A 22,527-nucleotide genomic window follows, 5' to 3' on the forward strand; every position below is an offset into this window, starting at 1 on the left:
AACACAATAGTCATGGAGGTCAAAAGGGAACTTGGTGAGGGCTGATATCTAAAGGAAGCCCAGGCGAAGGGGGCTTCATGAAGGTGGAAGTGGTTTTCAAAGCCAAACCCATCAAACAAGTCCCAAGTTCCCTTTCCACCGTCTGTTATAACCTTTAAAATGCTGTCCTCTTGGGGGACATCACTAACCCTCCTTCTTCTCTCCCCTTTCTAATCTCTCCTCCTAACTGGTGCCTACACTGGTGTTCTGTCCCGCTGACACCTTGGTTCTGGAATTCTGTTCTCTAGAACTGTGAGACAATTCTGACAATTCTATCAGGTTTTGTTTGCTTTTTCAAGACAGTTTTTTCTGTGTAGTCCTGGCTGTCCTGGAACTCGTTCTCTAGAACAGGCTGGCCTTGAAGTCAGAATTCAGAGATCTGCCTGCCTCTGCCTCCTGAGTGCTGAGATTAAAGGCGTGGGCCACTATCACCTGGCTCTACTGTTTTTATTCTAAAAAAAAAAAAAAAAAATTATCTTACGAGTATTTTGCCTGGAGGTATGTCTATGAACCAGAGGTATGTCTGGTGCCTGTGGTGGCCAGAAGAGGGCGTCAGAACCCTTGGAACAGGGGTTCCAGATGGTTGTGAGCGGCTATGTGGGTGTTGGAAATCAAACCCAGGTTCTACTTTTTATTTTCTTTTTTATATTTTTGGAGATAGGGTCTCTCTGCAAAGCCCTGGCTGTCCTGGAACTCACTATGTAGACCAGGCTGGCGCCAAACTCACAGAAATCTGCCTTTCTCTGCCTCCCGAGTGCTGTTCAACTGTCTTAAGCCACTAGGTACTTTGATGCAGCAGGGCTGGGAAACAGGCTCTCTCCTAATTAACACTGGGTTTGCAACTTTTAATTCCCCCTTGTCTTTTTGTCTAAAAATATTAACAACAACAAGAATCTATCATATAATTGTTGTTGTTTTTGCTCTTTTGGGGGGCCTGCCACCCATCTCCCAAATAAATCACACATAGAGGCTTTGGGGGGGGGGTGTGTTGAGACAGGGTTTCTCTGTGTAGTTTGTGTAGTTTTGGTGCCTGTCCAGGATCTTGCTCTGTAGACCAGGCTGGGCTTGAACTCAGAGATCCGCCAGGCTCTGCCTGCTGCAATTAAAGGTGTGCACCACTGCCGCCCAGCTTAGAGGCTTATTCTTTTTTCTTTTTGGTTTTTTTCGAGACAGGGTTTCTCTGTGTAGCTTTGCGCCTTTCCTGGAACTCGCTTTGGAGACCAGGTTGGCCTCGAACTCACAGAGATCTGCCTGGTTCTGCCTCCCGAGTGCTGGGATTAAAGGCGTGCGCCACCACCGCTCGGCTAGGCTTATTCTTAATTATAAATGCCCGGCTTCAGCTTAGCTTGTTTCTTGCCAGCTTTTTGTTTTTGTGTTTGTTTTTTGAGACAGGGTTTCTCTGTGTAGTTCTGGTGCCTGTTCTGGATCTCGCTCTGTAGACGAGGCTGCTCTTGAACTCACAGAGATCCGCCTGGCTCTGCCTCCCGAGTGCTGGGATTAAAGGTATGCACCACCACTGCCCGGCTGACAGTAAGGAGTTTTAATTAAAAATGTAGAGAATTCTCTCTTCAGAAAACTCGGGTGATTGAGAACTTAGAGATACGGTGCACTCAGCTTTGAGGGAGGTGAGAGTGTGAGGTAGGAAATGAAACTGATAGGAGATGGGAGAGAATGAACTTCAGAAAATGGGCTGCACAGCGTGTGTTTCCCGCAGTATCGTCTTGATAACCCGAGGCAGAGATTTAAATTGCTTTAAGCGTTTGTTTTACCACTTACTTTGAGATCCAGTTCGAACTGCGTTTGGGGATTAAGGGCTGTAAGCGTCTACTGTTGGAGGCAACACCTTTAGCGGTGAAGGCTGGGAGCCGTGAACATAGAAGCCTGTTCGAATCCTGCCCCAGGTCCTTTTCTGTGTGTACCTGAGCAATTTCCGTAGCCATACGCCTCACTTCCCCAACCACAACGAGGAAGTACCAAACTTCCTGAACAGTTGCAAAGACTGCGTGTTATTATAAAGAAGGTAATTTAGGATGGTGCCTGGGTATGGAAGAACTGTCAGTTGATAGCTAGCGGTGACAGCTGTGGTAGTCAGTAGTGTTAGCTTGATAGTGATAGTCAATCGTGTCAGCTTGATAGTGATAGTCAATCGTGTCAGCTTGATAGTGATAGTCAATCGTGTCAGCTTGATAGTGATAGTCAATCGTGTCAGCTTGATACGATCTAGGTTTACCTGGGGGCCAAGCCTGCGGGCAGGCCTCTGAGGGGTTATCTAGGTTGATTAAGATGGGGATAGATGTGAGTGGCACCGTTCCCCGGGTTACCATCCCGGACCAAACAATGTGAAAGGCCGCTGGGTTCCAGCATTAGTGGCTCTCCGCAGGTGAAATGTGACCAGCCACCTCCTGCCAAGCCTCCTTCCTTCCTACGACGGGCTTCCTTCTCCGTGGGTCAAAATTAATCCTTTTTCCTTCGATCGTTTTGGTCTGGGTATTTTATCACAGCAACAAGACGACTCATACACCTGCTTCGATCAGACGAAAGCAAATCACCCTGGGGGCGAACTTTGGCTGTCTAGGCCTGACACCTCCAAATCTGATCGGAGCTGGGGCAGCGCACTTTCTGAGCCACGGTCCGGGTCCGGGTCCGGGGGTCCGGGGGTCCGGGTCTCTGGGTCTCCGAGTCTCCGGGTCCGGGTCTCCGGGGGTCCGGGGGTCCGGGTCCAGGTCCGGGTCTCCGGGGGTCCGGGTCTCCGGGTCCGGGGGTCCGGGTCCAGGTCCTGCCATCGGCGGGACCCTGGCGTGAGATGACAGATTTGCCCAGCGATCGGGACCTGCACGGCGGCGGCAACAGTTCGGAGGGTGTGCCACGCCCACACGGAAGATGCTGCAAGCGGCCTTGAAGGACCCGGCGGTCCCGCGTCCGCGCGCAGCCCACGGAGGGCCCACGGAGGGCCACGGGAGCGGCGCGGCGGAGGCAGGGCCGCCGGGAGGGGCTCCATCCTTGGCGGCGCCCCGAGGGCCACGTCGCCACGGGCTTGGGGGGCGGGGCCCGCGGGGTCACGTGCCGGGGCCTCCCGCGCACAGCTGGAGGCGGTGCCCGGCCTCCCCACGAGCCGTGGGGCCCGTGGCGCGCGGGGCATTGTGGGCCGAGGGGCGGGGGTTGGGAAGATGGCGGCTCCCAGCCTCCTCAACTGGAGGCGGGTTTCCTCCTTCACCGGGCCGGTGCCCCGCGCCCGGCACGGACACCGAGCCGTGGCCATCCGGGAGCTGATGATCATCTTCGGCGGGGGCAACGAGGGCATCGCGGACGAGCTGCACGTCTACAACACCGGTAGGCGGCGGCCGGGCGACCCCGCCTCGGGACCGCGGAGGGGGAGGGGAGGCGCGGCGGACGCGGGCCTGACAGCTGTCACCGCCGGGTCGCCTGCTTCCTCAGCCCCGGCGGGCGGCCGGGCGGTGGGGTTCGCTCGGCGGGGTCGGCAGCCCGCGCTCGCAGACGTGCTGGAGGGCGGCTCGGTGTCGCCCCGGGCCCGTGGGCTGGACCGGTCTCGCCGGCGGACACCGGGACACCCCGGCCCATCCCTGCCCGGGGACCCGAGGGGAGCCGGGTTCCGCCGTCTGGCTTTCTCCCCCCCGATCCACTCCCCCGGGGGCTGGTCCCTTTCGAGGGCCGAGATCCCGCCACTGTCAACACCCAAACCCACCCCCAGCCGGGCCTCGGCGGTCTTCGCGGGGATCGAGGGGCGGGGAGGCCCCGGAGCTGCGGTACTCGGTGTCGTCGGCTGGCGGAAGCCGGCGAGACTTTCCCGGTGTGGACACGCTCTCGCAAAGAGGACTGTCAGAGCTCAGACACCACTGCCGAGCGCCAAGTGTCGCTGCTCAGGGGGACGAGCCTTTACTAGAATTTTTTTTTCCTCTCCACTAGTCAATAGTCTAGCCACCATCGGAAACTAGTAAGTCTAGTTACCGAGTTTGGGGTCGATATATTTCACAACCAACTTGTCTTTGAAACCATTTGGTCACAGTAGTCTTCTACAGGCAAAAATCTATAGGGGAAATTAGGTTAATATTGCTCCTCTCTGCTACCCTCCCCAGGACTCCCAGGAAGTATTTGATTTGGTATAGTGTAAATACCATGGATTTAGAAGAAGTTACACTTATTTTGACTCTTACTTTGCCAATTGTTCAAAATCAGTATTAAAGTTACCAAGCCTTTCTAAATCTCAGGTTTTCCACTTCTTTAATGGCGATGACACCCACCAGCATCTTCCTAGGAGTTAAACGGTGAACATCAGGGTTTTCAACAGCAGCATTATTGACATTTTGGGACAGGTGATTTTTGGCTGTAGAGGCTACCTCGTATAGTGTAAGATAAATGCTGGCATCCTCAGGCTCAACCCACGACTTGGTGTAGCATCTCCTTTCCAGTTGTGACAACTAAATAGGATTTTGGACATTGCAAAGTCAGTATCCTTGGAAGAGCAAAAGAACCCCCAGTTGAGAGCTACTGGAATATAGAATGGGTATATGTATGTATGTTTGTGTCTATACACATATGTATCAAACTCATGGAATATGTAACTATTATTTGTTATAATTGATCTTACTTCTTTTTCTGACGACTAGTTACAAATCAGTGGTTCCTACCAGCTGTTAGAGGAGACATCCCTCCAGGTTGTGCAGCCCATGGATTTGTCTGTGATGGTACTAGAATACTAGTGTTTGGGGGAATGGTTGAATATGGAAGATACAGCAATGAGTTATATGAGTTGCAAGTAAGTGTATTTCACATTTATTATTTCAGTCTGAAGTGCTAATTAAATTGTTGTGATTTTTTTTTTTTAAAAAAGAGGTTACAAAACATTGTATTAGCACAGGTACAGTAACAGATGCTCCACAGTTTATAGCTTCAGAGAAAATGTTTCCGCTTCACTGACAAGTCAAGGTATCTGATGTCTTTTCTCATGTCTGGTATGACCTTTATCGCATAAGGATACCTGACCTTTAGCAATACTGAAACTGTCTCAGGTTTAGGTCTCTGTGGGTTAGTGCAGTTGTCCGTTAGGCACCCCGGACTACTGAAAACATATTGCTGGTCCCGCCTTTGGGTTTTTGGAGTCTTGTCTGTGCTGGGACCTGGACATTTGTGTTTCTACCACCCAGAGCATGCTTTGAAAACCGGTGCCTCAGTGTGAGAAGAATGGTTTCCTTGAACAGTAATAGTAACCTCCACACAGTCATGCAGAGAGAGGTTACAGTTTCATATAGCCTTTCTAAATTTGATTTGCTTATTAAACTGGAGCTTATTCTTGTTAATTGTTCTTGATATGTTCCAAGGGCCATGATCATCACGGTATCTGCCATTGGCAGATGTGAATGGGCTGTACATATTTCCAAGCAAGCAATCATTTCAAATAGAGAAGATTCTCATGGCTAAAGAATAAATTTTGGAATTTGATTTGTTAAATGAGTTTTATTTATTTAAAGGTTAAATATTTAGCATTCATGGATTATCTAATATATAAAAGATAGCTTTCATGAATTACATCTAATCTTAAAGTTCTATGTGTAAACTTATTTTTTCACTTGGAAGAAATTAGAAGTGATAGTATTTAGTATATTGTAAACTTAGTGTATCATTGTGGAAATATGTGTATAGAGAAGATTCACTTGAATGTCTACTAACACATATGCACACATACCTACAGACATATATACAGCTTTGTGACACAAGTTTCACATAGTCCAGGCTGCCCTTAAACTCACTCAGTAGCCAGAGATACCTTTTACCTCCTAGTCCTCTTGTCTCACAAATTCTGAAATTACCACAGCCAGCCTTCCTAAATAAAAAACATTTAATTTCAGAAGTTAGCCAGTTCTCTGGGCATAGACTTACATGCCTTTTATTCTAGCACTTGGGAAGCAGAGGCAGGCAGATATTTTGGAGTTTGAGGCCAGCCTCGAACTGTCCTGGAACTCACTGTGTAGAGAGTTCATGGTGAGACCGTGTCTCAACAAACCAGCCAGAAGTGAGCCACTTACTTGTCATTTGGACTCTGAGGCATTGGGATAGCAGCTCATTGTTGACAGTACTGAGGTAGAAATGCTTCCTGCTTTCACAGGCATATCTTCTTTTTTTAGGCAAGCCGTTGGCTATGGAAAAAAGTGAAACCCCAGCCTCCTCCGTCGGGTTTACCTCCTTGTCCTCGGCTTGGACATAGTTTCTCTTTGTATGGTAACAAGTGCTATTTGTTTGGTGGTCTGGCAAATGAAAGTGAAGACTCAAATAATAATGTTCCCAGGTATGCTCGTTATAGATCAAGTTCTTATTTTGGCTTAGATTAAAATATTTTATCTGTAGTTATTATAAGGCTTAGACTTACATTTTTATATTTGAGACTAACAATAAACACATTTTTATGTATTTGTGTGTTTTTCAGTCCCTAGAGAATGTTTTCAAACTCTTTTCTAATCAGAAATCACCTAACTAAATTGATACTTGTATAATTGCTCATGCCAATATATTTGTATGTCTTAGGCTATAATTCAAATTAAGTGGGTCATTTACAATACCAGTTTATTTTAAAATTAGTTTTATCTGAAAACTTGGTGTGAAATATGGTTATTGAATGAAAGCCATTGTTCTCATACTCCATACAGTCTATTAAGATGTATTACACTAACAAATACTGTCTGTCCCTTTTTCCAAAGAGAATGAATCACTGTCTCTTTTCCTTTTCCCTTTTCAATATATGTCTTGGTTTAATTATTTTTTTTAATTTTTGTTTATTTATTTTTTCTAAGATAGGGTTTCCCTGTGTAGACCATGGTAGCCTGGAACTCAGAGATCCACCTGCCTCTGCATCTCTGAGTGCTTGGATTAAAGGCGTGCGCCACCACGATAGCTGTAAGGATTTATCTTTCATTATGTATATATATATGTGGGTGTTTGTGTGTGGGTGTATGCCTGTCAGGCTAGAGGAGTTGGCTCTCCCTGGTGCCAGAGTTCCAGGCAGCTGTGGGCCACCTGAAATTGGTGCTGGGCAACTGAGCTCATGCTCTTTGGAGTGTGCTCTTAGTCACTGAGCCAGTTCTCCAGTCCTTAAACGTTCAGATTTTATTTTCTAAACTGTTTTGCTCTCTGCCTTCATACTTGAATAAAAATTAGTAGGAAACTGAATTAGTTGTCACAGAAGTCATTTTGGAATTGGCAGATAGCTCAGCAGGTTAAGCTATTGTCGTGCAAGTGTGAGGACTTTGCGTCTGGGTCTGCAGACCCCACATAGAAAGCGAGGTGGGTGTAGTTAGTGGCCGTACGTCATCCCAGCGGACAGGAGGCAGGAACAGCAGGGCTCTGGGCAAGACTAGACAAAACAAACCAAGTTCCAGGTTCAGGACAGACTGCCTCAACGCTAAAAGGTAGAGACGACAACCTAATGTCAGCCCTTGCTTACACATGTGTGCACACATGCATGCATACCACATATGCATGCATTTGCAAAAAAGCCAAGTCATTGCAGTAAGAAATATATGTCGCCAGGCAGTGGTGGCGCTCACCTTTAATGCCAGCACTGGGGGGGCAGAGCCAGGCGGATCTCTGTGAGTTTGAGGCCAGCCTGGTCTACAGAGTGAGATCCAGGACAGGCACCAAAGCTACACAGAGAAACCCTGTCTCGAACAAACAAAAATATATATGTATGTATATCACAGATTAATGACAGTTTTTAAAGAACAGAAGCTGTTTAGGACAAGTTTAATGCCAGTTTCTAAATTAAGACACTATTTAGGACATTGCTATGACATTATAGTGTGCTAAAAAGGTTGCAAAGCAGTAAGCATTCCAGATAGCAATATCTTCAAGGTATTTGCTGAAATATTGTCCATACTTACTGTTGATTATCTAGTGCTGTGTAATAATGATGCAAAGTAACAACTTTTCTCATGCTCAAAAACTCTGTAAGTAAGGAAATCAAATGGCACGAAGGGGATGGCTGAACCCTTCAGTGGGAAAGCTTGAGTGGTTATCCCCACGTCGGGCAGTTAGCTGAAGGACGGATTCAATTGGGCTATCACCTGACATGCCTATGTGTAGCTTGTTTTGAGACAGGATCTCATAAAGCCCTGGCTGGCTTTGGACTATGTAACCAAGAACAACCGGACTTCTGATCATTCTGCTATACCTCCTGAGTGCTGAAATTAGAGGCATCTGCTACCATGTCTGGGATGTTCATTGCTAGAGACTGAAACTAGGGCTTCCTCTGTGCTGGGCACACACTCTACCACCAGAGCTGCATACCAGACCCTTGAGTGGCCTTTTCAGGGCTTGGTGGAGAGTTCCACAAGCAGTATTTTTTATTTTATTTTATTTTATTTTTATTTTATTTTATTTTATTTTATTTTATTTTACAATTCCATTCAGTTCTACATATCAGCCACGGGTTCCCCTATTCTCCCCCCTCCCACACCCTCCCCTTACCCTCAGCCCATCCCCATTCCCACCTCCTCCAGGGCAAATCCTCCCCCCGAGGACTGCAATCAACCTGGTAGACTCAGTCCAGGCTGGTCCAGTCCCTTCCTCCCAGACTGAGCCAAATGTCCCTGCATAAACTCCAGGTTTCAAACAGCCAACTCATGCAATGAGCCCAGGACTTGGTCCCACTGCCTAGTTGCCTCGCAAACTGATCAAACCAATCAACTGTCTCACCTATTCAGAGGGCCTGATCCAGCTGGGGCCCCTCAGCCTTTAGTTCATAGTTCATGTGTTTCCATTCATTTGGCTATTTTTTTTCAATAATTGAGTAAAACCGAAATTTATTATAAGCCACAGTCGTCCTAGGGACCTCCATGTGATATATATAGCCTCCATGGTTCTATGGGTTGTGGTCTGATTGTTCTTTATTTTATATCTAGAATCCACTTATGAGTGAGTATATACCATGACTGTCTTTCTGGGTTTGGGTTACCTCACTCAGGATGATTTTTTCTAGTTCCATCCATTTGCCTCACAAGCAGTATTATAAGTAAGAATACATTGGCCTTCACAAGCCAGCCAGGGTACCCTTGTTCAGAGCAGTCTTAGAGCACCTACAGTAAAGGGGAGAGGGATCTCATCTCCTGATGGAAAGAACATATTTCAGATATTTGGGACTGTGTTTTAAAGCCATCACCATGGTCAGTAACAAGAGTATTGGTAAGACGCTTCCTGTCTTCACTATATGTTATGGCAGGTACCTGGGACGTAGTAGAGTTTGATAAATATATATGGAATGAATAAATATCTGGAAGTTTTGCTTGCTTAGTGCCTTTCTGTATTATGTGAATTTTTTTTACAATAAGCATATAATAGACATTTTTATTTTTAAAAACGTTTGAGTGTGTGTTCGCATGAGTTTATTGCACCATGTGCACGCAGGTGCCTACAGAGGACAGGACAGCAAAGGGCATCAGATCCTCTGTAACTGGAGTTCCAGATGGTTGTAGCCACCAGATGTCAGCACTAAGAACCCAGCTTGAGTCCTCTGCCAGAGCAGTAAGCACTCTTAGCTGCTAAGCCATCTCTCAAGCCCCTTTTCTTTTTATTTTCTTCTTGGAGATAGGATGTCTGGTTCATACTGACCTGGACTCATGGTCCTCCTGCCTCAAACTCCTGAGTACTAAGATTACAGGCATGCTCTACTGTGTGTGGCTAGCATATGTTGTGTTTATGAATTGAAAAAAAGCAAATAAACATACCTATCATCTGAATGTTTTCATTTATTTGTGATGTCATAGGTATTTAAATGATTTCTATGAGTTGGAACTACAGCATGGTTCTGGTGTCGTGGGCTGGAGCATCCCAGCTACCAAAGGCATTGTACCTTCTCCGAGAGAGTCCCATACTGCGATTATATATTGTAAAAAAGACTCTGGGCGTCCTAGGATGTATGTTTTTGGTGGAATGTGCGGTGCTCGCCTGGATGACCTATGGCAGCTTGATTTAGGTAATCATAGTTTGATTCAGGAATTTCTTATGATTGGTAAGAGAAATTTAAATGTATTTAAAACGTTTTTGTTTAAATACTCGTCAAGTTGCACTGATATTATAGTCAGCATTTACATTCTCCGAAACAGCTGAGACTTTGAACAATTGAATGTTCAGTTTATGGCAGTAACTTTGCTGTGGTCCCTTGAGCTCCGCCATAGGTCCTGGCTTGTATAGAATGGTCCAGCTTTATGCTTGCTGTCCTTTGTAGTTGTCAGTAGTGCCCTCTTTCACCTTGAGAAGGATCTGGTTGGGTTGCTACTTTCTCATTGTCCTCCCTGTCTTTGGGAAGTGTGGCTTTCACAGTATTGCTAACCAGTGGGAGACCTGAGGGCAGCTCTCTAGAAGTGAGTAACTGGAAATGTACTTCTCATTTTTGACTGTTTCACACATTTATTTACAATGGTAAAGTCAAAAATATTATATGTAACTCAAAATTAATGACATTTTAAGCATACTTCTTCAGTATAAATGTTAAATTCAAATGTAAATAGATTTCTAATTGGAAGTTTTTGTGGTCTGGAAATGTTTAAGATGAAATTCAGATAACTGATTTAAAACATTTTTGCTTCATTTTGATAAGTACTTCTTTTGTTCTATACTTGTGTGTAAATTAAGGTGATGTACTATTATTAGATCAAGTTCCTGATTTGCTTATTTTTGTTTCTAGAAACTATGTCATGGTCACAACCAGAAACAAAGGGGACTGTACCACTTCCACGAAGCCTCCATACAGCCAGTGTCATTGGAAACAAGTATGGCTTGCTTTCATTTTTACCAACTTTGATTCATACCAAGCAAAGTAAAGATGTTACTTTCTTAGAAATAGATTAGTAAACTTAATAATGCCTCATGCTAGCCACAGCTAAAGTAACTTGTCTGTGTGAGCTGAAACACCTGTACATTGACTTCTTTTTTTTTTTTTTTTTTTTTGAGCTGAGGATTGAACCTAGGGCCCAAGCACTCTACCACTGAGCCAAATCCCCAACCCATATTGACTTCTTTTACTACCATCTGTGATACCTAGTTGCCTTCCTCTCCGTTCCTTTCCTGGTATGGCATGACCTAAGTGTTAGAAGGTGTGGCCAAGCTGCTGTGTCCTCTCTGTGGTTGGCTCACATCCATCACTAACTCCAGTTCTGGGGAATCAGAGACATCAGGCATACATATGGTACATATGCGTAAATGCAGGCAAAACACTCATATACGTGAAATAAAATATGTTTTAGAAAAAATTAAAAAGAACTGTTTATTGCTCTAATTGGCGGTGAGTCTGGGAGAGCAGGGCCTAAAAATGAGGTGGACTAAAAGTCTCATGCAATAGACAACTTTATTCGGAGCATTAGACAATTTGTACTCTGAGGGTTAAGAATCATGTAAGTAAGGTGTTCAATCACAAGGACAAGCCACATGAGGTAAAAACACCTTTTCCCTAGAAGCATATGAATAACAACAGCTGAAGTTAAACTCCTATCTGCTACAGCTGAGAGGAGCATGAAAACACATTCCAAGAACAATTCTGTGCTTTGAAGAAACCGAGGTCACAAGACTCTTGTCTTGTTTTCTTGGAGTTTTCCCACAAGCACTAAGAATTTCTACACTGCTCCATGCCTGGACAATGTTCCGACAAGAACCCCTGGAGTGCTGGGGAAAGTTTAAGGTTCTTTATCTGTTTTTTTAAACAATGCTGGAGTTTGAACTGAGCATCTTAACACGTATCGTACATGTTAACACTATACGTAGAGCTACCTCACCAAGTCTCACTAACTTGTCCAGGCAGGCCTCAGACTTGCCATCTTCCTGCTTCAGCCTCCCTGGGTAGCTGGGATTGTAAGCCTGCACCACCAAGCTTGTTCAAGCTCCTTTTACCACAGCCTCCCATGCAGTTGGGACTAGAGGCTTAAAGTTGTTACATTGAAGTCATTGCAGTGACCCAGAGTTAGGTGAAATCTCATCTTTTTTGGTCTCTGTCTTAGTTACTTTTCCTGACAGAAGCAACCTAGGAAAGAAGGGCTGGCTGTGCTCACAATTGGAGGTGGTAATCCTCCATTTTTGGGAACTCGGAGTGCATCTACAGTCAGGAAGCAGGGATGGATGCCTGCACCCTGACTGTATTACACACAGGACTGGGATTTAAGCATATTATAGTTGAAACACTCTTCACTAAACTTACTTTCCAGAGTATAATTTTGATTCAGTACTACTTTATCAAGTTGTTGATTTCATTTGCTGCTGTTGTTGAGACAGGCTCTTGTTTCATTTCCCAGTGTGGACTCCAGTAATCCTCCTCTTCCCTAGTACCTCTGACTTCAGATGTGTACCACCCTGACTTAAAATGGTAAACTTTTTTTTTTTTTGGAGCTGAGGATCGAACCCAGGGCCTTGTGCTTGCTAGGCAAGCGCTCTACCACTGAGCTAAATCCCCAACCTGGTAAACTCTTTTTTCTTTTCTTTTTTTTTTTTTTTTTTTTTTTTTTTTTTTTTTTTTTTTTTTTTTTTTTTTTTTTTTTTCTCGAGACAGGGTTTCTCTGTGTAGCTTTGCGCCTTTCCTGGATCTCACTCTGTAGACCAGGCTGGCCTCGAACTCACAGAGATCCACCTGCCTCTGCCTCCCGAGTGCTGGCATTAAAGGCATGCGCCACCACTGCCCGGCGGTAAACTCCTTTTTAAAGGACCATTTTACTTATGTAATACTGTCTTTACAGTGTAGTAGGTAAGCAAGTGGTTCTGAAGTTTCAAACCGACAAATAAATTTAAGTTCATCCTTGTATTTTCTATCCAAAAAGTAAAACTAAACCACTTACTTTAAGTTCTTGGTTTTCTTTTGCTTTCTAGGATGTACATTTTTGGTGGATGGGTTCCACACAAGGGGGAAAATACTGAGAATTCACCTCATGATTGTGAATGGAGATGTACCAGCTCATTTTCTTACCTAAATCTAGGTGAGTCTTTGAAACTTGCTCATTGACATAATAAAGTAATTTTTGCTATTTGTTGCTTCAGAGCACTAACCGAGTCATGGAAATATCTTTCTTTTTAGATACAGCAGAGTGGACAACTCTAGTATCAGATTCTCAAGAAGATAAAAAAAATTCAAGGCCAAGACCAAGAGCTGGACACTGTGCTGTTGCAATCGGAACTCGATTATATTTTTGGAGTGGAAGAGATGGCTATAAAAAAGCACTTAATAGTCAAGTTTGCTGCAAGGATCTTTGGTATCTTGATACTGGTAGGTAAGAGTACTTAATTAAGTTCTACCTATAGATACTCAGTATCTGTCTTCAAAGACTTTAAATGAATATAATTTCCTCTTTTCTTACAATAAGAAATCACTGAAAGAAATATGTAACTCTTCCCCACTTCAAAGGAGTCTATTAATTCCTCTCTTATTGAATGTAGAATGGGTTTAAAGATTCCTTCCCAAAGCATGGAAGAAGAAAACTATTCTTATTCTAATGATCAGACCTTGCAAGCTCATGTAAAGTGATCAAGATCATTATCATTAGTGATCAATTATATTCATATCATTTACACTCTAATAAAAAATGTGGCAGGAGAGCAGGGCAGCAGTAGTGGCATGTACCTTTAACCCCAGTACTTGGGAGGCACATGCAGGTGGATATCTGAGTTTGAGGCTAGCCTGTCTAGAGTTCCAGGACAGCCAGAGCTTTTACACAGAAAAACCCTGTCTCAAAACAAAAACAAAATAAAAACAAAAAAATGCAGCAAGAAATACTCTACTCCTGTTGGTACTTTCCTACAAATCTGTAACCCCAGTATAATGGTGCCAAACAGCCTCAGGTTAAAGGACATTTTAGAGCATTTCCTAGTAGTTGCATCAAAAGTTTTAAAGTGGAGGCCAGCAGGATGTCTCATCAGTTAATGGTGCTTGCTGTCAAGCCTGACAGCATGAGCTCATTCCCCAGGGCCCTCATGATGGAAAGAGAAACCACTGACTTATATAAGTTGTCCTCTGACATGTCCATACATGCTCTGTGGTGCATGCATTTGAGTGTACACACACATACACACACACACAGACAGTTGAAAACAATAAAAATCTTTAAAAAATTTCTGAGAATTTCAAATATTGTATTTTTAGATTTTAGATTTTTTTTATGTATGAGTGTTTGCCTGTAAGTATGTGCACCATGTGTGTGCTTGGTGCCCGTGAGGGGTTCAGAAGAGGGCATCAGACATTATGGAATTGGAATTAGAGCCACCATGTAGATGCAGGGAACCGAACCCTGGTCTTCTGCAAGAACAAGCACCCACTGAGCATCTCTTGAGCTGTGTACTTGGTGTTTTAACCACAGCTATTTTCCTCCTCCACCCGATATGTACCCATAGAATTTTGTACTCTTTTTAAATCTGTTTAGTCAGCCAGGAATGGCAGCCCACACCTTTTTTTTTTTGGCATGGTGACACACACCTTTATTTTTTTTTTTCCTGGAGCTGAGGACCAAACCCAGGCCCTTGCACTTGCTAGGCAAGCCCTCTACCACTGAGCTAAGTCCCCAACCTGACACATGCCTTTAATCCCAGGAAGTGATGGCAAGAAGCAGAAAGGTATATAAGGTGTGAAAACTGGAAACTAGAGGCTTTTAGGAGCAGTTCAGCTGAGATCCATTCAGATGAGTATTCAGAGGCTTCCAGTTTGAGGAAACAGGATCTGGCTAAGAAGATGGCAGCCCACACCTTTAATCCCAGCACTCAGGCAGAAACAGGCGGATCTCCACCTGGTCTACTGAGTTCCAGGACAGCCAAGGCTACCCACAGAAACCCTGTCTCGAAAAAACGGGAAAAAACGTGTGTTTAGTCCAGTTAGTACCACCCATATATTCTTGGGTGTGTGGCCATCCTAGCAGAAATTAGGCCAACCTACCAGAGACTATACCCTTAAAGAAAACGTAACTCTCCCTCTCTCAGCAGCTCTCAGTTACCAATAGCTTCTCAGCTAGAGGCAGGACTTCATGTTCACCTCCTGGCTCCATGCTGGGATTCTTTCTGTCTTGTGTGGGTCTTGTGCACGGGGTGAGAACCACTGTGAGTTGGTGTGTGCAACTGCCCCGATGTGTCCTGAAAACCCCGTTTCCTTGTAGCCATCCCGCTACCTTGTAGTCTTCCTGCCCCTATTGCGAAGTGATCCCGAGTGTGGGAGGAAGGCAGGTGATAGAGATGTCCCGCTTAGGGTATTCAAGAGTCACTGTATTCTAGAGCCCTTTGGGAGAGCACAGTGACAGAAAGAGGGAGGGGAGAATAATGGCAGGAACGTTACATGGCGTGGGAATGAAAGGGCGGTATAGAGGAGGGAATATAGAAGGGGTAAGTAACACTACACAGTTCACAGTACTTGTCCTCTACATTCCAGGTCTGTCGTGTGGAATCAGTTTTCTTCTCCTGGAGGGCTTGTTTCATTTGCATTCCTAGTAATTTTCTGTTAAGATTTATTTTTATCTTAGTTTGTATGTGTTTGTGGTTGCACACACACATCAGTACAGTACTGAGGAGGCCAGAAAGCAGTGGATCTTCTGGAGCTAGACTTACAGGCAGTTATCAGCTGCAAGATGTGTGCTGGGAAAGAGGCAGTACTTGCTCTTAACCACTTAGCTGTCTCAGCCCCCATTTCTAATAATTTTTATTGGTAATTTTATTATATCGTTATCATCTAATATCATCCTTTAGAGGGTATTGGGCTTTGTTTCAGAAGGCAGTTAGTTTATTTACTAGTTTAAAAACTCATTACAGCTTTTTTATTTTATTTTTTCCCAAAACAGGGTTTCTCTGTGTACTTTGTGCCTTTCCTGGAACTCACTCTGTAGCCCAGGTTGGCCTCGAACTCACAGAGATCCACCTGCCTCTGCCTCCTGAGTCCTGGGATTAAAGGTGTGCACCACCACCACTGCCTGGCTCATTACAGCTTTTAAAAGTACTTTCCATGGAGAAGTTCTGAAGAGCCTTTACTGTGAGGATAATTTATTACAGTTTGTAAGACTTACCTTTCTTGGGGCTGGAGAGATGGCTTAGCAGTTAATACCTCATTCAGTTCTTGAAGAGGACTTTAGTTCCTAGCATCATATCAGGCAGTTGTGGGTAACTCCCTCTCCAAGGCATCTGACACCCTCTTCTAGCTTTGTGTCTGTGCCCACATGCATATAGACACATGAGTAAAGGTAGAAAGTCACAGGTTTCATTATGACATTTTCATACATGCCCTAAGACTTTGTTCTAATTCCCTTCCCTAAAGTTATTTATTTATTTTTGACACAGTCGAGTCTTAGGTATCCCAACTGGCCTTAAATTCACTATGTGGCCAAGGATAAACTTTGATCCTCTGTCTCTAGTTCCCTAGTGCTGGCATTAAGGTGTGCAAGCAAACAACATGCTTGGGTTTGTTTGTTTGTTTGTTTCCCAAGACAACGTTTCTCTGTGTAACTGCCCTGGCTGTCCTGGAACTCGCTCTGTAGACCAACTTGGCCTTGAAGTCAGAGATCCACTGTCTGTCTCCCAAATGGTGGGATTAAATGCATTCGCTGCTACCTCCTGGTCGTGCTTGGCTTATGTAATGCTTTTGTAATGAAAAAGTTGATTATAACAGTGGAACACCTAAACTGGAGACTAGATGCTTTCATTAAAAAGCACAATAGCAAAGAGAAAGAAATTCAGAAAATCCACTTCACTGATTTGTCTTTTAAATTGAGATTTACTAACTGATTGTCCTAGTTAGGGTTTCTTACACTGTGGTGGAACCATAACCAAAGCAATTTGCGGAAGAAAGGGTTTATTTGGCTTACATTTCCTCAGCACTGTTCATCTTTGAAGGAAATCAGGACAGGAACTCAGACAAGGCAGGAACCTGGAGGCAGGAGCTGATGCAGAGAGGCCATGGAGGGATCTGCTTACTGGCTTGTTCCCCATGGCTTGCTCCCCATGGCTTGCTTAGCCTGCTTTTTTAGAGAACCCAGGACCACCAGCCCAGGATGGCACCACCCACAATGGGCTGGACCCTCCCCATTGGTCACTAATTAAGAAAATGCCTACAGCTGGATCTTATGGAGGCATTTCCTCAGTTGAGGGTCCCTCCTTTCAGATGACTCTAGCTTGTGTCAAGTTGGCATAAAATTAGGTAGGACACAGATAATACAAAGATAAGCTTCAGTTGCTAAAATTATAAGAAAAAAATGAGTACATATAAATTTATTTGATAGTTTTTGATATAAATAGAATTTTATGCTAAAACCCAGAGAGTCTTAAAAGCACCATGGGGCTGGAGAGACCCCCTGAGCAGTTAATAGTGCTGGCTGCTCTTCCAGAGGCCCTGGCTTTGATTCCCAGCATCCACAGGGCCATTCACAATCATCTGTAACTCCAGTTGCAAAGGATCTGATGCCCTCTTATGGCCTCCTCAGGCCCCACACATACATGTAAGTAAAACACACAAAAACATATCTACAGTATCTGATGCCGGTTTTTGGCCTCCACAGGTACATGGACAAATGTAAGCAAACACCCCTACATACAACAACAGTGACATAAAGTATCCTAGTTTGATGTCTCACAACAACAGCAGCAACAGCACTGGTCTCTTCTATGACAAGGTCTCAAGCCACTTCTCAGTTTAGTTCTTCCTTTTTTGTCAGTTGGCTTCTTTCATATGTTAACCTGTTGTTTTCAAGTTTTTATTAGAAGATTTAAATTTACATAATGAGAATGAAAAATGAAAGCATCAAGATTAAAATCAAATGAAACTCAGTGGAGATAGTTGTAGAAATGTGCAAATGCAGAACACAGCAGCATCCTCAGCAACATGGATAATCAGAAGAGGAAATGAGTCTGAAGTAAATTAGAAATTCTAACAACATAATTGGGAATTTAAGATTTCTCATAAATGGTCAGATACTAATCAATCATGACTTTTTGAGTTTTAATTAAGACATAGACAACAGTAAGATTTAATTCTAGGGTAACTTTCTGCTGAAAGTTATTTTTTCTCCCTCTCTCAGGCCCCTTTCCTGTTTCCTGGAGTCTGCCGCCTCATCCTATACAGACATTCATATAGTGATACAGAGGTCAGAGGCTGAGACCGGCTTGAGAGGACATGTTGTCTTTCTAAACCTCTGCTTCATTTATACTTTGCAGCTCCATCTATTCAAACTATAGTTTGATTTTTCCTTGTGCCTATGTACCAGTTTTTCACTATTTACTCACTTAGTGATGGACATTTAGTCTGATCATTTCCTTGCTGTTATGAACAGAGCAGCCATAGATACAGATGAGGAAGTGTGTCTATAATGGAATGTAAAGTCCCTTAGAGAGATGCCCAGGAGTGGTATAACTAATCAAGGGGACTTCTCTCTAGCCCTTGGAGGGTCCCTTATTTATGTCCGTAATGTCTGTCCAGTTTACAGTTGGGCCAGCGGTTTCTTGTGTCCACCTTTTTCAATGTCCACTGTCGTTTGTTGTTGTGATGACGACGACTAAGACAAGGATTAGACAGTCTCGGAGTAGTTTTAATTTGCATTTCTCTGATGGCCGAGGATGTTGAACACATTTAAAAAAATATTTATTGGCCATTTTTATTTCTCTTTTGAAAATTCTCTGCTGTTCAACCCATTTTTTAAATTGAGTTGTTTGTTTTCTTGCTGTTAGGATTTTAAGTTCTTTGTATATTTTAGGTAACAATCCTTTACAGATGACAAAGACTTTCTCCCATTCTGTAATCAGCCTCTTTACTCGGTTAGCACTTTCCTTCGCTGTGAAAAAAAATCAATTCCATGCAGTCCCATTTGTTGATGATTGCTTTATTTCCTGAGTGACTGGAGTCCTGTTAGGTGCCTATGCCTGGAACTTGAGTTGTCTTCCTTACATTTTCCTCTAGCATTTTCTAGGTTTCAGTTTTGGTCCTTTTTAACATGACCTTTTTCCCTTCCCCTGCCTCTAGAAGCTTTGTAATTTTTTTTCCTGTTCTTGCAATTTTAAATTTTTATGATGCGGGTGATTGTTTCTGTTTATTTAGACAGTCTTCCAAAATAGCCCAAGAGGCCTCAACTATTCAGCCCTCCTGCCTTAGGTGTGCGCCACCATTCTGCCTTGCTTACACGTTTGCGTGCGTTTTGTTTTGTAGGGTTTTTGTTTTTGTTTTTGTTTTTCCGAAACAGGGTTTCTCTGTGTAGTTTTGGTGCCTGTCTTGGATTTCGCTCTGTAGCCCAGGCTGGCCTTGAACTCACAGAGATCTGCCTGGCTCTGTCTCTCGAGTGCTGGGATTAAAGGTGTGTGTCGCCACCGACCAGCTTGTTTTGCTTTTTAAAGGAGGTTTTGTTGTGGTTATTTTTAATTGTTTGTAGGTATGTATGTCTGAATTTTATTTAGCATGTGCAAGTGAGTGCAGGTGCCTTCAGAAGCCAGAGGCATCTGATCCCCTAGAGTGGGAACTACAGATGGTTGTGACCCAGTTGATGTGTGTGTGTGTGTGTGTGTGTGTGTGCTGGGAAGTAAACTCAGGTTCAATGGAAGAAAGCTGATGTTCACAAGCCATCTCTTCAGCCCTCTTTCTAATCTATTGTGAGGAGTATCAGTCTGGAAACTCATATTGTTTAGTTTCATAGAAATTTATTTCAGGATTTACAGTTTTTAAATTCTTTTCATGTCTTCTACCTTAATATCTCTGTTTGGTCTGCTTCCTGGATTTTCCAAAAATGTTTGCTTTTTACTCAGGTGTGAGTTGTCTTACCTTGAGCGGATATAAACAGCTTGGATTGTTAAAGGGATGGTGGAGGACTTTATATGGGAATTATTGAAGGAACTAGGCCATATAGTCTCCTAACTCATCTTGAAGCATGAAAGCAACCCTAGGCAAAATACACTAACAAATGAGTCTTGCTGTATTTCCACAGAACTTGTTTAGGAAACAGGCATGGACTGACTATGGCCATATGTTGCTGATCATCAGTAAAAAGATACATTTGAGGTTGGAGAGATGACTCAGCAGATAAGAGCACAGGCTGTTCTTCTAGAGGACCAGAGTTCAGTTTCCACACCCACATGGTTCCTCACAACCATCTGTAACTCCAATTCCAGGGGACCCGACACCTTCTCCTGGTCTCTGTGCACCAGGCATGCACATGATGTACAGAGATAGATGAAGGCAAAACACCTATATACATAAAATAACGATTAAAATATTTTAAAGAGGTATTTAAAAGTGAAGTAGATATTAATATTAGACTTGCTCTAGACAGCTGAGCAAATCACAAAGATGGATTTTCTTAGCTAACTGTCCAAAGCTAGGAACATACTTCTCTCAGTTGTGAACCTTGCTGACATCCTAAGTATACACAGAAGGTTGGACCAAAGATATTGTCATAAAATCCATAATCTCAGATCTTTTTTGTTTTTGTTTTCCAAGACAAGGTTTCTCTGTGTTTACAGGCTGTGCTGGAACTTGCTGTGTAGACCAGGCTGGCCTTGAACTCAGAGAGTCATTTGCTTCTGCCTCCCCAGTGCTGGGTTTAAAGGTATGTGCCACCCACCACCTGACTGTAATCTTAAATCTTAAAGATCTGTTACTTGTGAAAATGTTAGCAATAATTTTCTTTATGTTAGTGATATTTTATACCAAGGTTATGTGTTTTGGGTAATACTGATTTTGTTAAAGGGATATTAAAACTTACTATTCTTCCAAAATATATCCAAGTCATCTTTGCTAATAGCAGTATTTCTAGCATGTATGCTGTTGGCTGAAAATCAGTTCTTTAAATTAAAAAAACCTAGAATTTGTGACGGTCAAACAACAACAAAGCAGTAATTCTGTAACACCCAGTCGCACCCCTCGGTCTTCTAGACAGGATTAGGTTCAGGGTCGACCTTTAGCCCCTGATTCTAATGACACAAGTAGTTTGGTTCTGGGTTGTTTTATTTGTAGGAGAAAGTGAGTAAAATAGAGCTTCACACTCCTTCGATTTGACTCTCTTTGTTGAAATGTCTTCAGTAAACAGACACTGCGCTCATTGCTGGTGTTTTCAAAACTGTCCACCAAAACTGTGTTGGCAACTTATTGATGCTTTTGAAACTAAAGGCCCTATATAAATGTTTTTCTTTAGAGAAACCGCCAGCACCATCACAAGTCCAGTTGATCAAAGCTACTACCAACTCTTTCCATGTCAAGTGGGACGAAGTGCCGACCGTTGAGGGCTATCTTTTGCAATTGAATACTGACTTGCCATACCAAGCTGCATCACCTGATTCTTCAGCAGCACCAAATATGCTAGGTAAAATAAGTGTCATGCTTAAAGAATGCATGTCTGCTCATGTGCTTTTTAAAAACATACTGCAGAAAGTCCTGTGATGATGCTTGGTTCAGGAAAATGCATGAATTTTAAGATGCCCTGGTATATACCTGGCAAGCCAGCTTTCCTGAGTGTCAGCTCTGAAGCCTGGCTGTCTCACTCTTTGTTGTAGCAGAACTCAGAAAGGTGCATAGAGTGCTTTCCTGCAGTTCATTCTGTGTACTTGAAAGTCTATATTACTTGAGTTCCAGACATGTTTTTAATTAGCTTTCAGAAATATTTCACTGGTTTTCAAAAGTGTTTTTAACTGAACAGGCCCTTGGAAAGTAACAAAATTTGTTACAGTCTTCAGCAACTATTAAATAACTATTAAGGAAGCAGATAAACTTGGATAAAGATGATATTTTAATCTTTAATGTAAACTTATAACTATTTACAACATATTTTATGGATGCTAATTAAGAGCATATCAGTGTGAACTTTCTCATTCCTACAGGAGGCAGGATGGACCCTCACAGACAAGGCAGTAATAGCATCCTTCATAACAGTGTAAGTTGATGCCCCTGTGATGACAAATGAATATTTATGGCTTTAGTCCCAGGTTTATGGAGGTTTTTTGCATATTACCATGAATAATTACTCCTGGCTTCATAAGAGAACCACCTCTGAGATGTCCAGGCAACCCGGTTTTCACGGGCTGGGGATGAAGTTCAGTGTTAGAGTGCTTGGTAGCATACACGAGACCATGGATTCTGTCTCTAGCCCCACAGAAGTAAAAGGGGAAAAAGGTTCCACAGACTTCTATGACAGAGCCTGAATTGAACAACCTTGTTGGAGAGAGGTTTAGTCTCAGTGCACGTAGCATTGGATGCTATTCCTCTTGAATTGATACTTAGGAACCAGGCTCTAATCCCAGCACTGGAGAGGTGGAGCCAGAAGGTCCAGAAGATCAAGGCCAGTCTCAGCCAGCCTGAACTACACAAAACCCTGTCTCAGCTCCAAGAAAGTATTTTTATGTTTATATTGTGATATTCTTAGATGTTACACATATATTTATTCTGAATCTATAAATATGATTTAAGAATATCTACATATTAACTATTTTATTTACCAAAGACTGTCAATATCTAAACTGAACAACTTTGTGTGAGTTTACTTGTTCCTTATGAAGTAGTCATGGTAA

The 22,527-nt window shown here is 43.3% G+C and overlaps 1 protein-coding gene and 1 non-coding gene across 2 annotated transcripts in view; one reads left to right on the forward strand and one right to left on the reverse strand.

Annotated features, from left to right (window-relative positions):
* The first annotated feature begins 3,073 nt into the window (after positions 1-3,073).
* The window catches only part of Hcfc2 (host cell factor C2), a 34,725-nt gene continuing 15,271 nt past the window's right edge, over positions 3,074-22,527 (forward strand). The window contains exons 1-9 of the mRNA XM_028880281.2: positions 3,074-3,369; positions 4,665-4,813; positions 6,180-6,340; positions 9,810-10,018; positions 10,730-10,814; positions 12,895-13,001; positions 13,100-13,288; positions 21,159-21,326; positions 21,841-21,893. Coding sequence (XP_028736114.1) covers positions 3,207-3,369; positions 4,665-4,813; positions 6,180-6,340; positions 9,810-10,018; positions 10,730-10,814; positions 12,895-13,001; positions 13,100-13,288; positions 21,159-21,326; positions 21,841-21,893 — 1,284 coding nt within the window. The 5' untranslated portion in view covers positions 3,074-3,206. The remainder of the gene's footprint in view (positions 3,370-4,664; positions 4,814-6,179; positions 6,341-9,809; positions 10,019-10,729; positions 10,815-12,894; positions 13,002-13,099; positions 13,289-21,158; positions 21,327-21,840; positions 21,894-22,527) is intronic.
* Trnaa-agc lies at positions 12,414-12,486 on the reverse strand. The gene has a single exon. It is a non-coding gene; the product is annotated as a tRNA-Ala (tRNA).

This window comes from Peromyscus leucopus, chromosome 18, assembly GCF_004664715.2.
Source record: "Peromyscus leucopus breed LL Stock chromosome 18, UCI_PerLeu_2.1, whole genome shotgun sequence".
Classification (NCBI taxonomy): domain Eukaryota; kingdom Metazoa; phylum Chordata; class Mammalia; order Rodentia; family Cricetidae; genus Peromyscus; species Peromyscus leucopus.